Source organism: Odontesthes bonariensis, chromosome 15 (assembly GCF_027942865.1).
Source record: "Odontesthes bonariensis isolate fOdoBon6 chromosome 15, fOdoBon6.hap1, whole genome shotgun sequence".
Taxonomy (NCBI): domain Eukaryota; kingdom Metazoa; phylum Chordata; class Actinopteri; order Atheriniformes; family Atherinopsidae; genus Odontesthes; species Odontesthes bonariensis.
Window position 1 is genome coordinate 13,675,117 of NC_134520.1, and position 18,132 is coordinate 13,693,248.

Sequence of the window (18,132 nt, forward strand, 5' to 3'; positions counted from 1 at the left end):
AGGACAAGTAATATCATGAATATAAAAGGTGCAGTACTTTTATTCATGTTTAATGAATTTATCTTGTTCAAGTATCCTTGAAAAATACAGAAAATACATATTTATAAAACATCAACACAGTATCTAACTGTACAAGTACAGATCTTGAAGCTACTCCAGTGAGTTGTGAGGGTTAGAAATGGCTGAATAAATGAACCCAAATGAAATCACAAAAATGTACAGATGGACTTTGTCTTCTGTGTCTCACCACTTATTTTTCCTGATATACTATATACAGTTAGAACGAAAGAAAAACAAGTCAATGAATTCAAATATTCAAAAACTGGAAATAATGGTGTTCTTGATTTCTTGAATGCTTTTCATGAAATTGGTGGCTTCTGCACTCTCTCCCTCAATCTGTCCAACCCAATCTGCAGCAGTTAAAGCAGTGCCAGAGACATTCACCCTCCACTTCAAAGGTGCCTGTAGTTAACACTTCTGGCTCAAAGGTGAATGCTCAGACCAGGCCGTGAACATTGGCACAAATCCTACCAGCGAGATGCCTACGAACACCTTAAAAATGAAAAAGTTCAGTATGAGGAAGCTCAAAATAACGAGCAGACATCACCTGCTGTCTTGTGCTTTTGCGTGTGGTGCTTCATCTTTCTTGGAGACTTGATTCCATCCTGGACGCAGAGTTCGAAACCAGGAATTATTGAGAGAAAACACACACGCAGGGTGTGGGGATGACCCGTCCCATCTTCAGACGGTGGTGGGAGTCGGAGCAGAGCTGGCCACGGGGAGAGCAGCTGAATCAGAGGACGCGACTTCCATCTGACAGTTTCCCTCACTTGAAGAATTCTCTTTTTTGGGGTCTAAAAAGACACAAATAAGGTTAACAAGTGGGTTTCTATAAATAAAGAAGGTGACTAGTTCAAACAGGACTAACTGATCTCAACTTCAGGCTCCCTGAACGGCACAACTGTAAACAGACATCATTAAATACTCCCGGAGCTGCGACTGACTTGAACAACTCACCACTCTGAGAAGAGATGATGACGCAGTCGTCATCGTAATCCTCCTCGGTGTCAGCTTGAAAACCATCAGCCTCCACTGCTTCAGTCTGGTAAAGGGTAAAGAGCTACAGTCAGTTTCGGATTCTCTTTTAAAGAAAGACACCAGATGGGTCGGCTTGAACAGCCAGTGTTGGACTACCTGCTCAGGGTCAGTACATCTCTTCATGAACTTGGTGATTGATATAATGCCGATGCTCTTCCTCTTGCTTGATGATGAAGGTGTGGTGGAGGTCTGTGGTGTAGTGGGAGAGTTTCCCTGAGAGCCCGTGGCTGCTTGGGGTTCTTCACGAGATTCCTCTCGAGCTCCCGTGGTGAGGTAGGTCCACTGGTAGGGAACTGGGAGAGCTTCCTGTCCGAAACGGGACAGGACCTCAGCGTGTACGTACCAGCAGCAGCGTCTGTAGGTCGTGCGCTTCTGGTAAACCGAGTTGCTCTTGATGAGGCGCTTAAGCTGTATTCTGATCAAGGAGGAAAGCAAAAAAAATTGGAGTTAAACACTTGGTCACATATCATATCAGAGTATTATCAATTAACCAATTCTTGCTTCACCTGGTGGGAATGTTTTCCAGAGGGCTCTGTGGGCTGGATAGATCAGGAGGTGGCAATGAGGAGCTCTTCTGGCGACAAAACTCCTGAAACTCACTGATGATCACTTTGCTGCTGCTGGGATTTCCATGTAGCAGAGGCAGCAGCTGGCCGAGTACTGTCACAGAGAAATGCACATCTTCATTTCTAATGACTTATCCATTTCTACACCCTGAAAGTCTAAGTTGGTGTTCTACATTATGAATTTGCGATTGCACAACGACGTAATAACTATGCGATTATGACACTTAAAATGTGTAAAACAAGGACACAATAAAAACATGAACAGCGTCGAACAATCAGCTTTATGCGGTAACACCATTTAACTGCCACAATAAAGGGGGTCACTGGGAGGCACTGGTCAGACGCACCAATGAGGATTATTGTCAAGAATGTATCAAATCCCACCAAAAAAAGTTGATGAGCTTAACTGAGCTTGTGCAATACCATATGTCTATATACATAACAGAAATGGCCAGCTGACTTGTCACAATTCTTTAATTAGTTTTATCAAAAAGATGCGGCAATCAATTCATTGTTGATTATTCCAAATACTTTGCTCTGAAAGCACCAAATACTGAGTGAGAAAAAAGACATTTTAATCAACAAATGATTGTTTTAGAATGCAATCACAGCCCTCCAAATCATAATTTAACTGAGCTGCGAGGTACATGGAGACCCCCTCCCATCCATGTGATGTACACTTACATTGGGTCTCTCTCTGACCCTTCTGAGACAGCTCCTCTGGACTGGGGCTGGTGTCTGCTTTGGGTAACGGCTCAATCAGACACGCAGCGAAAGGTTGCAAGGGTTCAAAGTTAAGTCCCTCTCCCTCCCAAACGCAGCCTCTCACAACAGGTTCCAGCACCTTCATCTTCTTCTTGGTGGACATCAGCTCATCCCACTCCCTTGCTTTGAGCCTCTGACGGAGTTTTTGCTTCTCCATGTCCCCACCGTCCTAGGAGGTTGTGTTTGTTAACAGTGATTCAAACAGCATGGGAAGCATTTCCCAAAAACTTTGTAATGAGAAAATCATTTAAAAATTCAACTGAGAAAATTTAAAGAACTTAAAGGCGTCCACTGAAATCTTTCTGTTTCTCCACCTCTGACGAAACTAGAGTCATAAAATAAAATCTATTTGAGATATTATATGTTCTGCTATTTTGTCAATTATCGACTTTTGCTCATATGTTAATATCATGTTGTTAAGTTTTTATTTAACATTATTTTTTGTGTCTTGAAAAGGTTAATGAAAGACTTGGAAGGCAAGGGAATACATGTGCTGCATTCAGTCATATGGATTATGCCTCCTAACACCACTACATTAAAAATGTCCACAACAATATTCATCACCGAGCTTCTGTGCGCACATCAGCTGCAGGTTACAGCGAGTTATTCTTAATCATTGCAACGATTACGCAAACAAACGCAACTACAGTTTCAACTACTCCGTTTCACTTCTAAGGGGTCTTTGTTTATTTTTAACATTAGTTGTATCTCCTCGAATATGGAACGGTCGCACAGGGACGCACCCGCTTCCTGCCCGCAGCTCTTGCTGCTTTTCAAATTTTTCAAAATATTTTATTCAAAATATAAAAAAATTCAAAATACAAGGATTTTGCATAAAATCAACAGAATTATGGACAACCCTGAACATCCTCTCCATGAGACTGTAATCGGAAAACAGAGTCTCTTCAGTCAAAGGCTTCTTCAGTTTGGATGCAAAACGGACCGCTACAGGAAATCTTTCCTGCCCACAGCCATCAGCATCTATAATATCTCCTTGATTTAATTGAGTTACATCAACATTTAATTTCCCTCTGGGATAAATAAAGTATTTTTGAATTTGAATTGAAATGTGCCCGTAGCACCAGAGCACGCCAGGTTACAAAAGTCGATGCCCTTTTTGCAACAGGCAGACGTGTGCACTTAAACGTTTAGCTTAAAAAATAAAAAATAACAGACAATACAAAAGTTCTCTAGCAAAAGCTAATTTGAAAGTTTTTTGCTCAGTTATTGCATTAAATATAAACCTCATCATTAGGTGTGCGTCAGTATGTGTATGCATGCGGGTTTACATGCAACGCAATGATGGAAAACTAAAAGTGAATCTCTAATCTTTCATTAAAGAGAATTTCATTTAGTTATAAACCTTACAGGATTTACACTGAAGCCGGACTTAGTGACTCCATAGATTTCCTGAATCAGTTTAACTCCGTTTCATTAAGCCCTTGGACTTAAGACCGATTTTTGCCTCATAGACCAACGGTCTCTTGCTACCCTTCCGCCCATGATCATAACGAAAGTGGCTTCAGTATCTCACGCCTGTTTCACAAAAACAGCAGCAACCCTTTCAACAAGAATAACTTCCACAACATGCATCTTTAAAGAGAGACATAAAAATCAAACACAATTCCACCCGTACCTCGTCCTCTAATGCGCCTTCATCATCTGAGAGATAACCGTGAGGAACAAAGAAGCCGTCATCATCATCGTCGTCATCATCACCTCCTTCTTCTTCATCCTCCTGAGAAGAATGAACAATTGTTAAAAAAAAAAACATATCTTATTCAGATCAGAAGTTGCAGCATTTTAGTCTAGTTTAAGAATGAAGAAGCCTTTCGGATGAGAGCAGAGACGTCTTCAAGGTCCAAAAAGAAGTCCAGTTGCCCTTATTCAAGCTCTTATGATTACCATGACCTGGATGACTAAGAATCTTCATCAACATATCTTTGTTATGTTCTTAAGTCAATACAAGATACGGAGAGCAAATGTAGCAACGTCATTATGGACCATTTCCTTATGAAACAGAAACAGGGACCTCCTTAGGTTGAAGCTTATGTGGCAGTTTAGGTCAGAGGACTCTGGATCATGAACAACTGAGGACATGCACCTCCCCAGAAAAGTACAGACAGCAACAACAAATTGGTCTACTTGGGATGCCTTATTTACACAAAATATGGCTTTACTCAAATGTAAAAGGTCCCGGGGCTGTTTTTGGAATAAGAAATAACAAATGTTTTCAAAGCACTCCCACCTACAGATTATTTTAGTTGCTCCTTTTGATCAAACCTCAGTTACTCTCTGTGGAGAATATCCTCTTATGTCATCTAAACCAGGGGTCCCCAACCTTTTCAGCACCAAGGACCGGTTTATAGATACTTTTTTTTTTTTTTGTACTTTATGTTCAACAAACATTACATTTAGCAGATGCTTTTACAAATTAGGATATGATGACTGACAGACAGTCATCATTGAAAAAAATAAACGTGCACAATCGGCCTCCTATAATGCAATCTATGCAGTTTCCAAGTATAGAATCTAGCGAGTGAAATGAAAGAATTCCCGATTTCCATGTTGGGGACCCCTGATCTAAACCCACTGCAGGCACAGAGGAGGAGAAAAAAAAAAAAAAATCCATAAATGCATTTCCACAATACCAGACAATGGACATGCTTCAAATTTAGAGGCAGCTGATTTGCCTAAGATGTTGTGGCTGACTTAATTGCAATCCGTTCAGAGTGAGGAAGGGCAGAGAGCTGCATGATGAACAGAAGGATGTGAAAGTGATAGAGAGAGAATATCAGACATGTCGCTCTGTAGCTTCTGACAGAATCATGCAGGGACGCAGTGACATTTATTTCGGACCAAAATTCAACTGGATGATTGTAAAATCTAAAATATTTTTCCATCTAGACCTTCCTGATCGGAACCGTGTCCGTGACCACCACAGCCAGAGTCAGACCTTTTATCTGTCCGCTTAACCGTGATAACATTTTACGTGTCGTTCTTTCTTTGGGTAGGTTGCAGCCGTTACGTCAGCAGCAGTTCTGGACAGAATAAAGATTCCCGAATGTCAGCAGCAGAACTCAAAGAGGCAGCTTTCTCATTCCTGGTTATACGGTATGCTGAGAATAAGTTACAGTTGAACCATGAAGTTTCATATTTCAACTACTCTCTGTGCACAACACAGGAACAGCCTCACAGCAAAAATTAAGCCCCTTCAGTCTGAGCACTGGCTCATTTCTCCAGAGTTTGATGCATGGGAACTAACTGTAAAGTGTTCAAATTCAAGTAATATAATTTTAATTGTGTATATTTTAGTACAATTACAATGCCCTACAAAATATGCCCCAAACCTTGAATAATGATTTAATATTGCTCCATGAATTCATTCTAGTCAGCCTGTCCTTGAAGGGAAAAAAAGCCCCAGTGCTTTTTAGTACAGCAACAACATAATCATCTGAATATCTGCTTAGTTTAAATGTTCAAGCATGGCAACAAAGGACAATCCACCTTTTCAAGACATGGATCAGCCACATACTGACTGATATAATTTGTGAATTATCGAGAAAGCCAACTGGCTCTGGGTGCTTCGATGTTTTATAAAATTAGGAGTGAAACCAGAAGTCTTGTTGTTATATAGGCCAAAGCACACTCACCCCTTCACTGTGAGAGAGGGACTCTCCTGGTTCCTCCTCCTCCCATTCTTCATCACTGTCCACCTCATAGTCGAGCAAACCCTGTGGTGGCAGAACACAGCTTTTGGCATCTCAGCTACACAAACAAAACCCTTTTGGATGCAGTGCACAACAAATCAAAGCTAAAATCCTACACGTTTAAAAAGCATAGCTATGTAATCTAGGTTCTTAATACAACTTTCACCACTGAGGTAGTTCATTGGCTGAACAGGTTTAGAAAAGCTTTTACCTTGTCTTGTGTAAGAGGGCAGCGAGGTGTGACATGTGAACTCAGTTTACTCCAAGTACCCCAGTAGGCTGGACGGTAGTTCTCATGGAACTGCAGCAGCTTCATGGGTCCATAGCGTTTACGGTCTGGCACACCGTCTGGTTTTGGCCCTTCCACTGTTATACAGTCCCTGGATAAACGCAGCGAGATGAAGAGGAACAACGGTCAACCATAAAGTGGCAAAAAACATAAATCACAGGTTTTTCAACTTAAAAGTGTGCACCAAACCTTTTTTTTAAAAAAAGGAACAGACCGAATCACAGTCGACAATGTCACAGACAATGTTAAAACTGGTCTTTCATTAATCATTTTTCCCCCTCAAATTCAAATTAAAACTAGATGTGAGACAGTTTGCTGTTTCTAGGTATACCACAGTTCTAAGAAGTCAAAGTTTTACCAAATTGCTTGTGCTCCATTTTTATTCATGTACACGTGAGTGTCCTGATATAGTTCAGGACACTCACATTAAAGCATTTACATCGACAGATTTATAATGCTTACTTACAGCATGAGTCATAGTGATAGTATTTCTTTCTTACAATAAATTCAATTTATGTTAAATCCAAGAACAAACTAGTGTTCAAAAAAAAAATCTGTCAAATTTGTGTTAAGAGGAAAAAAATAATAATAATTGTTTCAACACTTCAAAGTAAAACATTTTAAAGTTGTGAATGCAAATATTAAGTGATTCTGTGATCTTTTTGCTGAAGGTTATCAGCTGTCAGAATCTCATACCTAATAACAACATGAGTAATACTGGCCCTGATTTGAACTAAGCTATCCTCTAGCTTAGCTTGCTCACAAGTCCTCCGAGTCTACGAACTGAGAGACCCCCTGAGGAGGCCACTTTGGTTTGGTTGTTTGAAATAAAAACTAGGTAGTTGACAAATTAAGTTGGTCTTGTTTCAGACCTAAATCCCACAAACAGTTACTTTAGGAGCAGTTTTCAAAATCTAATAATTTAACTATAAATGGTTTCACTTCTAAAATAAGCAGACCACCTCCTAGAGAAAGGACAGTGTTAGGGGAGGGTGCAAAAACAATTTCCAACCATTTTCTCACCTGAGTGAATCTCTCTGTCTGGGTTTGGTGGGTCCTGACCGTCTTGGTTTTTGCCCAATCCAATCTTTCAATCCCTTCAGGTTTTCAGCAGGATTCAACAAACACTGATCCAGGTCCTCAAGAAGAGACTCGTCACACTGAACCCGGCACAGTGGTGCCAGGGACATGTTTTCCTTGATCTCAAATGGAGCAAACTTCCCACATGCAGTTGCAAGTGTCTGAAGTCATAAAGGGACAAAACAAGAAGCAGTTATATTACTGAGGATTACAAATTCAAGTGAATAGTTAAAACTGAGAGCAGTACAAAAAAAAATAAATAAAAAATAAATCAGAGCATGATTTCAGTTCAAACAGTACATCCATCCATCGTCTTCTGCTTTTTCCGAGGTCGAGTCGTAGAGACAACAGGTTCAAGAGGGAAACCTAGACAACCTTCTCCCTGTGGATCCTCTCCAGCTCCTGTTGGGGTTCCTGAGACATCCCCAGGTATGAAGGGATATATAATTCCTCCAGTGAGTTCTGGGTCTGAACCACATCAACTGACTCCTTTCGATTCAGAGGTGTGGCTCCACTTGGAGCTCCCTCCGAATGGTCAAGCTCCTCACCCTGTCGCTAAGGCTGAGCCCAGCCACCCTCCGATAGAAAGCCATTTCAGCCACTTGTGTCCACAACCTAATTCTTTTGGTCACAACCCAGATCTCATGACCATAGGACACAGTTGGAACACAAATGGCCCAGTAAATTGAAAGCTTGGCCTTCAGGCTGAGCTCCCTCTTTACCACGACAGAGCGCAGCAGCGCCCTTATTACTGCTGAAGGAGCCCCAATTCACCTGTCCATCTTTTGCTTCAACCTGCCATCACTCGATGATCTTGAGATATTCAAACTCGTCCATCTCAGGCAGGGAGCATTCCACCTTTTACGGCTGAGAACCACGGCTTTCAATTTGGAGGAGACGATACAGACACTGCCCTAAAGGCATGTTTTAAAAATAATAATAATTTAAAAAAATAAAAAAATAAAAAAATAATTTAAAAAAATAATAAATCACTGAAAATAAGGACCTTAGTAGAAAATACACTCTTAAGGGTAAAGCCACAATAAGAACATAAAAGCCCATTATTTTTTCCTGCTATAAAATTAGAGCTCTACCAACCTTTGGAGCCTGCTGAATCTTAGATTTCTGTAGAAACCGTGTTATCTCCGCTTTCTCTGCTTTGAGACGCTGTCAAAAAAACAAACAAACACATTTTGTTAAATAAGGCATTTCTAATATTGTTTAAGACATAGTCTATGTAGCAATAATCCTACAAACTTACATCCTTTTCTTCTTTTAACCGCTTCTCCTCTTCCTTCATTCGCTTCTCCTCCTCTTTCTTCCTTTTTTCTTCAAGCTTGGCCCTGAGGCAAATTTAAAACACCAAAATCAAGGTATGTTTTCACAACTTTGACCGACACTTAAATAGGGCATTGAGAAAAACACATTCTGGACAGAGATCATGCTTTACTCACTCAAGCTTAGATTTCCGCAGGTCTTCTTTTGCTTTTAACCTCTCTGCCTTTTCCTTCTCCTCCTTCTCCTTTTTTTCTCGTTTCTCTCGCTCGTCCTTTTCCCTTTTTTCTCGCTTTTCCCTTTCCCTCTCCTCCTTGAGACGGCGAGCCTCCTCTTTCTTTTTCTCTTTTTCAGCTTTGGCCTCTTCCTTCTGGCGTTCCTTCTCCTGTCGCAGCCGAATCCTCTCCTCTTGCTCTTCTAAGTTCTACAATCGTTCAGTTCATTTTTACTTATAAAGCCAGCGTTGTACGATACATAACAAAAGACGCAGAGTTCTTAATCGGGTCCTTAAACTTATGAGGGAATCTGAAATTAATTTAAAACTAATTTTGCGTTTTGTACTGTCCATGAAACAACTTACCTTCAATGAGCGTCTTTTGATCTTTTTCTCATCTGCCGGTATCTTGGGAGTGGTCTTTGGCTCCTATAAATGAATGGGGGAGGACATTTGATGTGTTGTTGTATTGCATGATTAAAATCTGCATAAATTCATACAATCTGTAATGACGCTGCCATACATATTCAAAAAATATAATGCTGCCATTATGCAAAAAAAATGGTCTTCTGACAAAACACCCTCAAAACACATTGACAGATATTTGTCCAAATTAACATAAAATCGATTTTTAATACAGGCAAAACATTTAAAAAAGAAAAATCTACATAAATCTCTTATAATTTTACTCTGGAACATTATCCATTTCATGAGTAAACGAAGTCAGAAAACATACATTCAATTGATTAACTCATTGGCTGCCAGGCATTTTCAGTGCAGAGACCCATACTGCCAAGTGTTTTACAGCATTTTGACTGATTTTCCAAGACCCACAGAAAAGTGTGTCTTATGACTATGTACACACCGAAATTACCAAAAGAAAGAGTAGACTCTCTCCTTTCATCAGGAAAAAAAAAGTTTGTTTCTACCATTTTCAGTCCTTTAGTAATAGACAGTAGAACATAGGTTGGTTTCACCAAAAACAGCTGTTTGACCAAAAAAAAAAAGGAGAAAACACGCTTTTTTTTGTGCAAAGTGGCACTGCTGCCACCTTGCGGGTAATTTTGCCAGTATATTCTCTGTTTAGTGTTTACAAGCCTAAGATTTAGTGACAAACTCCGCTAGATTGTTCCCCAGCCCGCTCCGTTAAAAAAAGGCAATTGACGTCTATAGACGTCAATGGCAGCCAATGAGTTAAAGAAAGCAAAGGCGTATCAACTTTTTTCAGCCTTCTTAGGGATAACAAATAATACTTTTGGAATACTGAATGATCAACATTAACCAAACCAAAGGGGTGGTACATACGGTGGGTGTAGTGATGGGCGATGGGTCACCAGTCTCCATCTTTTCTGGTGAGCTTTCCGACATGGAGCTGACTGATGAAGCCGACTGCATGGACTTGTTTCCCGAACTGGAAATATTTCCAGACACATTCTTCTCATCTGAGTCGCTGTCAGAATCCTGTGTCGTGTCAAGCTGAGAGACAGATGTTTGATCTTGTTCTTCAACCTCTTCAATCTCATCATCACTAATTACAACAGAGTCTACAGTGTGTGTTTTAGGAGTGTCATCAACACAGCTGGGTTTCCCAGAAGAGGCAGTTTTGTCTTTGTGCCGATTCTTATCTTTTGTAGAAAGACAGGAAGAGGCAAGAGCAGGCGAAACGAGGCACATTACAGCGGATGGTGTCTTGTCCTCAGTCAGATCGATTACTGCGTTCTCATCCGAGGATGCTGGACGCCTGCGGCTCAGGAAGCCATCAAGTGGGCCACGACCATTCACCAAAGGCGGCCCACTGCGCTCAGAGAGGGGAGAGGATTCATTCTGATCCTGCCCGTCTGAGACGTTGGGTCCAGGGCAGGCATGGGTACAGGGGCGCTTCGGCGGCTGGTTCTCCTTAGGTTCAGGGTTCAGGCGCTTGAACGGGAGACGAGCTAGAAACAGAAAAAAAAAAGACAATTTGCATCACTGTGGCGAGGTAATGTCTAACCAAGTCATGATTTGTTCAAAAACACAAACACAAAAAGCACCACACAGAGGTGTAAAAGTCATTGATAAGTGTGAGCATTGATCACATGATGATTATAGAAAAATCATTAATCCTGATTATCAACATTTCTGATATCTTATTCTCAGAAATATTTCAACTACTACTGAATATGGGACTCTTTCAAAATATAAGAAGGACTTGAGCTGGAAGCACCTTCACGACTGAGGAAGCAAGGCAAGGCAAGTTTATTTGTATAGCACAATTCAACTACAGGGTGATTCAAAGTGCTTTACAGATACATTAAAACAGTAGAAATAAAAAGCATGATTTAAATTTCAAACAAAAAAGAAAGAAATAAGAACAACAGATAAAATCAGTAGTTAAAATGTGATTAAGTTTTGAAACTCAAGTTTCAGATTTGGAGCTTTATTCAAACGCAGCTGAAAATAGCTGTGTCTTCAACCTGGACTTAAATACACCGAGTGTTTCAGCTGATCTGAGGCTTTCTGGGAGTTTGTTCCAGACATGTGGAGCATAGAAGCTGAATGCAGCTTTTCCATGTCTGGTTCTGACTCTGGGAACTGATAAAAGACCGGATCCAGATGACCTGAGGGGTCTGGAAGGTTCATACTGGGTCAGGAGGTCACTGATGTATTCTGGTCCTGGACCAGTCAGAGCTTTGTAGACCAGCATCAGAACTTTAAAGTCTATCCTCTGATGGACAGGCAGCCAGTGTAAAGACCTCAGAGCTGGACTGATGTGGTCCACTTTTTTGGTCTTAGTGAGGACTCGAGCAGCAGAGTTCTGAATAAGCTGCAGTTGTCTAACTGACTTTTTAGGTAGACCTGTAAAGATGCTGTTACAGTAGTCAAGCCGACTAAAGATGAATGCATGGACTAGTTTTTCCAGGTCCTGCTGACACATCAGATCTTTTAACCTTGATATATTCTTAAGGTGATAGTAGGCCGACTTTGTTACTGCCTTAATGTGTTTTTCCAAATTTAGGTCCGAGTCCATCACTGCACCCAGATTTCTGGCCTGGTTGGTAGTTTCTAGGTGTATAGATTGAAGTTCTGTGGTGACCTGTAATCGTTTCTCTTTGGCTTCAAAGACAATTACCTCAGTTTTGTTTTTGTTTAGCTGGAGAAAGTTGTGGCACATCCAGTCATTAATCTCCTCAATGCATTTACCAAGGGCCTGTACAGGGCCTCGGTCTCCTGGTGACATTGTAATGTATATCTGCGTGTCATCTGCATAGCTATGGTAGTTTATTTTGTCGTTTTTCAATAATCTGTGCCAGTGGGAGCATGTAGATGTTAAACAGAAGAGGTCCCAGGATGGAACCTTGGGGAACTCCACATGCGACTCTTGTGTGCTTAGATGTAAAGTTACCTATTGACACAAAGTACTTCCTGTTCTCCAAGTATGTTTTGAACCAGTTTAGTACAGTTCCGGAAAGACCTGCCCAGTTTTCTAGTCGTTTCAGTGATATATTGTGGTCAACTGTATCACATGCAGCACCGAGCTCTAGTAAAATTAAGACTGATATTTTTCCACCGTCTGTATTCAGACATATGTCGTTAAACACTTTGGTCAGAGCAGTCTCGGTGCTGTGGTGCTGTCTAAAACCTGACTGGAAGGTGTCATAGCATTTATTTTGTTTTAAAAAGTAATTAAGCTGTTGAAAAACCGCTTTTTCAATGATTTTACTTAAAAATGGGAGATTTGAGATAGGCCTGTAGTTGTTAATTTGTGTCTTGTAAAGATTGTCCTTTTTCAGCAGAGGTTTGATTACAGCTGGTTTTAGTGGCTCTGGAAACGCACCCAACATTAAAGACAAGTTCACGATCAGTAACAGGTCTGACTCCAAAATCTTTCAGACCCTTTTGAAAAAAAGCTGTTGGCAGGATGTCTAAACAGCAAGAGGAGAAGTTCAGCTGACGTAAGATGTCCTCCAGGTCTTTGCTGTTAATGGGTTGGAACTGTGTCATGGTGTTTAAACGGGTTTTCGGTGGACACGGTACATATGTTGAACCTGCTGCTGATGTACCAACTGCTTGTCTAATATTTTGGATTTTGTCTGTGAAGAATTTGGCAAAGTCATTGCAGGCCATGGTGGAATGAAGTTCAGTTGCCACTAACACAGCAGGGTTTGTTAGCCTGTCAACTGTAGCAAATAAGGCCCAAGCATTATGACTATTTTTGGTGATGTCAGAGAAGTAGGACTTTCTTACATTCCTCAGTTGTAAATTATAAGAGTGAAGTTTCTCTTTATAGATGTTATAATGAACCTGGAGATTGTTTTTTCTCCATCTGCGCTCAGCTTTCCAACTCTCTTTTCCCATTTTTCCACCAGTGTGGAATTTTACCATGGAGACTTCTTCCTTCCAGAGATAACCTTCACCTTAATGGGAGCAATAGCATCCATAAAATTTAACATTTTAGCATTGAAGCTACTGATGAGCTCATTGACTGAACCCCCGGACAGGGCCGGTGTTAAAGAGAAAACCTGGTTAAAGATCTTACTACTGTTTTCAGTTATACACCGTTTTGAGATCACTGCTGTTGAGACATCTGTGTGCACGGAAATCGTACTCTCAAAGAAAACACAGGAATGATCAGACAGGCCCACATCAGACACAGTAACCTTTGAAATGCTCAGACCCTCAGAGATCAGTAAGTCTAGAGTCTGGCCCCTATTGTGCGTGGCCTCTGTTATATGCCGAGTCAGCCCAAAGTTGTCCAGAGTGTTACTCAGGTCTTTAGTCCCTTTGTCCTGAGGGTTGTCCACATGGATGTTAAAATCACCAACAATAATTACACAGTCAAAATCAACACAGATCATAGAGAGCAGTTCACTGAGGTCATCAAAAAAGTCTGCACAGTATTTGGGGGGCCTGTAAACATTCAGAAACAGTACTCTGGATGAGGCCTTCAGCTGTACAGCCACATATTCAAAGAACTGAAAACTTCCAGGAGATAACAGCTTACATTGAAATGATTCATCAAATAAGACTGCCACCCCTGTAATGGAAGCGTTCCATTTAGTCTGACCAAGAACATTCAACTTAACTTGTTCCCATTTTCATACACTCAAATCACTGTTTTTCTTACTATGAGACTTTTTCTTTATACTTTCCAGCTGGGAATTTAAAAAAAGTTTTTTTTTAAAAATCCAACAAATACTGTAACAGAACAATTTTAACCATAGCTTCCTTTCTGAAGAATCAACCACTTCTTGGGTAACTTCACAGATGATCAGGGATAAGGTACATGCTTGCATCATAAATTTGAATCTGGTACCAGCAGGATTCAAGATAGATGTCACAACAGTTTTTTTTTTCAATTCATCCATTAACAACTTTCCGTTTTACTTGTATTAAACAACATCGCATATCTGTATACGTGGATCGTTTCCCCCCCGGTCTGTACACTGATGTTTAGATTTTATTTCATTGCATTAGAGGGTTTTCCCCTTCTTCTAAATTATTGCTTCATTGTAAAATTGTTTTGTGTAAACAAAATCAAACAACACTGAAAAAAAAAAAACTGTACTCACCTTGGATTAGTTTCTTGTTGACATTGTGGCTTCTTTTACAATCCATACCTGAAAAGGAAACATAATAAGAAAATGACAGTTCACAAAAACAAACAAATGAACAAGACAAATCTAATTATTCTCATCAGCAATAATGAAATGGCATCAATACTGTGAAGAAGAAAAAGCTATCTACCAACAAATGACAGTGATGCTGCTGTGGAACCGATCAAAAACGCCACATTTTCCTTAGGGATTAATAAAGCTTTTGTTGAATTTCATAACAAACTGAGGATTTAAATGACAGCCACTGAGAGGAAACATTTCCTTTGATTTAATGTTTATATCACATTCAGATAAGTGCTGCAGCAGTTTCGCGTTTAACTTTTTAATATCAAATGCACCGAGTATCTTTGTATTGTTGCTTGCATCATCGTAACTTCTCTTCTACTACTTAAATAACCACATGTCTGAGTGGGTGATGGATTTTAAGCTTAACAATCATTATCGGACCTGTATAAGCGCCCCAAGTACTTTACTCTTTGGTGCCTGTCACACTTGTTAGTAACATCGGTGTGCTACCAGCTCAGCACTGCTGTGAATTTTGTGCCGTATTTGATTTGCTCTCCCGCCAACCGGTGTGTCAGTGGGTGATACAGGCCCAGTCGAGTCTGTGGGGCGAGCACCGCAGCAGGTCTGTCAAGCAAAGAATGGCTGCCCTTTGGCCGACTGGAAACTTTCCAAAACTGTGGAGAATGGCACTAACATTGTGAGACGTTTAAAACAAAGCCAAGACACTTACGACGGCAACAGAGCAGCTCTGAAGGATCGACTATTAAAAAACAAAAAAACAACAAAAAAAACAGCTTTCGTGCTTGCTGCTAACATTAAGCCGCTCATGGACGCTACACGACTAGCTACTCTGCTAATTTAATGACATCAACCAACATCTTGGCTTCAACAGCGGGGCTATGAGCTAGCAGAGGAACTGCAACGTAGCAGGACACTTATAACTATCTCTGCTAGCCATTTTGAGGGCAAGATACGCTTTTGTGAATAAAAACTGATACAAGACCGAGGTTAAACCTAGCACTTTTAAAGTTAATCTTTCCTATTTTAAACATCAAAGTTCCCAAGTTGGCGTCAGATGACAATGTAACAGCCATGCAGCAAGTTAGCTGTATACATGAAGTTGACGTCTACTGTTTAAAGTCAGCGGCGGATTTCAATGCCACAGTTACTGAGGTCTGCTTCGTAACAATATCAGTAATAAATGTAAACGTTTGTTACTTGCTAAATGAGACCGCTTGCTTTGTCCAAGTTTTGACGGTGTGCAATGTACACTAGTACTATTTATCATTTGACAGCATATTGTTCTCGCTGCATTGTATAAACGAAGTTGTATTTCTCTGGAGGTTTAGTGGTTAACATTTCAAGTTAATTTTCAAGCAAAAGCATTACCTGTTCTGTGGGGAGTCGATGCTACCAAATGACCGTCCACAGATGGGTTTTCCGCCGCCAACATCCCAGCCACTAACCCGGGACTTCTCTCTTTCGCGATATTCTCCGGCAAAACAACTTCAACACAGCGCCACAGTTCACGTTAAACACAAAGTAATGCTCCAGTAACGAATCACTATTTTGCCTCTACCTAAATTACATGTACTTATACCTTACTTCATTTAAAACATAGCTAATACTCTTTCCGCATATCCTAGGTGCTCCCCTGGTTTACCCCACTGCCTGCCTCGCGCTCCCTCAGTCGGAATTGGCGGGAGTCAGTTACTTCTATCCATAACCTTTGCTGATTGGCCAAAGTCAGGTCGCCGGGCTCTTTGGAGAGGCTTGATTTGCGCACCTGTTCTGCGCGTTTGCACCGCCTTTCATTTTATATATTGATTCATAAATTGTAGAACAGGAAGAAACCCGTGTATTATCGACTATGAAGCTATTCTTATTAATACGAAAGCCCGTTTTCTCATACCATTCAAAGACCTAAATCAGTCACCGTTATATTTTCACAAACTATCCACCCCAGAGGCTGCGTTTTGGATAAGATCTCATAGCCTTCTTACAGGACACGCCTCCAGGCTCATGTTTTGGGCTTTGTGATTGGCCACAGAGTTTGACTTTCAGAAGTTAGGTTGCCATGTCGTGTAAAATAAAAGAAAGGAGTCTAAAGAAAGAAAATCTCCTCCAACAGTTACCAAAATTTGCGCATGAAATTTTCAGCTCATTAAGAGTTTTCTATTGATACTGACTCTTATCACCTGTATATTTTTTGTTAGTGTTAACGAAAATGTTGTCAAATGTCAAATAATGTCGATAAGGGTTTCACTTCCCATAAAATGAAAAGAACTCCTTATAAACTTTTGTCAGATTGAGGATTGAGTGTGGTGTAAATGCATATGAGCAGGGGTCATGTAGTAGTCACGCGTTTTCCGTTTACCGCCCACGTGGGTCCTGGGACTTGTAGTTCTTTCAGCGTTGTGATCTATTGAGTTTATAGAGCACAGAACTACAAGGGCTGAACTGTGCTGCGCAGTCGTAGTACGTTTGTTAGGAGTCGAATAAGCGCATCCTGAATGAGTCCCGCACCCCTCCAGTTGTCGACGGAAACGTGAAGAGATAAACGCTATACTGGTAAATTTGTCATCTATTCAAAACGCAATTAATTTACTTGACATTTTAACAAGTTCTCTCCTTAGCAACTCCCAAACTGATTGTCAAATGAAGCAACAACGTGATATAAAGAGACAGTAAGCTCATCCTTGTTTCCGTTGGACTACTGAACTACTCTACGGCGCTATGTAGCTGCAATGAACTGCCCGATAACGTTTAAGTAGACGTTTGATAACTTCACATTAGATATAGACATACTGAAAAGTGGGGGAAATTGCTTTTTGAGGATTGAAATCAGTCACTAGTTTGACAAAAGTGAAATGTGCAGACAGGAGGGCCACGGGAATTGTAGAAACATGGTTGATTTAATTTTGATGAAGTTTACTAGTCATTTTCACATGTTGAAGGTTGGTAGAAGCATTTAAGCTAACTCTTCAATGGCATATAGTAATGTGATTGTTGATACAGATGACCTGGTGTCAGTGAAACTATCAAAGACAAGTAAGGAATGTTTTAACTAAGTGAAAACTGGTCATTTATAATTCTGTATACTCCTATCATTCAGGAATTAAGTGGGATTTGGAATTCCTACAATTCAGGAAATATTGGGACGTCAAAATGACAGGTATGTCAACTTGTATGTGTCAGTCCATCTGTCTCATCTATCTAATCTATTATATCACTTATCGTGCTGTTTTTTTTTGCATCCCTCCGTCCACAGCAGTGGTTGTTGTTGTTTTTTGTTTAACTTTCAAATCATAAATGTGAATTTTCAAGCCATGTCACATGTTGATGAAACTTTGCCTCCTCTTTTAGAGCGCACAAATAACTTTCCGCCCCTGCCAAAGATTCTAAGAATAAAGCCATGCTTTTACCAGAACATCGATGAGGAAATCCCTGCACCTCACCAGCAGTTGGTGCGCAGAGTTTACAATCTTTGGATGAGTAAGTGTTTTCACACACGTTTTCAGACTATGTTCCTTTT

The 18,132-nt window shown here is 40.5% G+C and overlaps 2 protein-coding genes across 4 annotated transcripts in view; one reads left to right on the top strand and one right to left on the bottom strand.

The window, feature by feature from the left end:
- The window catches only part of chaf1a (chromatin assembly factor 1, subunit A (p150)), a 25,912-nt gene continuing 7,780 nt past the window's right edge, over positions 1–18,132 (bottom strand). For 2 of the 3 annotated variants that reach the window (XM_075485058.1, XM_075485057.1), the window contains exons 2-16: positions 14,547–14,594; positions 10,303–10,931; positions 9,364–9,426; positions 8,963–9,207; positions 8,770–8,851; positions 8,607–8,675; positions 7,452–7,669; positions 6,351–6,519; positions 6,083–6,163; positions 4,066–4,167; positions 2,349–2,598; positions 1,605–1,758; positions 1,195–1,513; positions 1,018–1,102; positions 1–854 (exon numbers count right to left, since the gene is read on the bottom strand). In XM_075485058.1, coding sequence (XP_075341173.1) covers positions 742–854; positions 1,018–1,102; positions 1,195–1,513; positions 1,605–1,758; positions 2,349–2,598; positions 4,066–4,167; positions 6,083–6,163; positions 6,351–6,519; positions 7,452–7,669; positions 8,607–8,675; positions 8,770–8,851; positions 8,963–9,207; positions 9,364–9,426; positions 10,303–10,931; positions 14,547–14,592 — 2,625 coding nt within the window. In that variant the 5' untranslated portion in view covers positions 14,593–14,594 and the 3' untranslated portion in view covers positions 1–741. Of the gene's footprint in view, positions 855–1,017; positions 1,103–1,194; positions 1,514–1,604; positions 1,759–2,348; positions 2,599–4,065; positions 4,168–6,082; positions 6,164–6,350; positions 6,520–7,451; positions 7,670–8,606; positions 8,676–8,769; positions 8,852–8,962; positions 9,208–9,363; positions 9,427–10,302; positions 10,932–14,546; positions 14,595–15,986; positions 16,363–18,132 lie in introns of those variants that run through there. The other variant, XM_075485056.1, reaches the window with a different exon arrangement.
- Positions 17,088–18,132, top strand: part of scamp4 (secretory carrier membrane protein 4) — a 6,415-nt gene continuing 5,370 nt past the window's right edge. The window contains exons 1-3 of the mRNA XM_075485063.1: positions 17,088–17,168; positions 17,713–17,772; positions 17,964–18,092. Coding sequence (XP_075341178.1) covers positions 17,766–17,772; positions 17,964–18,092 — 136 coding nt within the window. The 5' untranslated portion in view covers positions 17,088–17,168; positions 17,713–17,765. The remainder of the gene's footprint in view (positions 17,169–17,712; positions 17,773–17,963; positions 18,093–18,132) is intronic.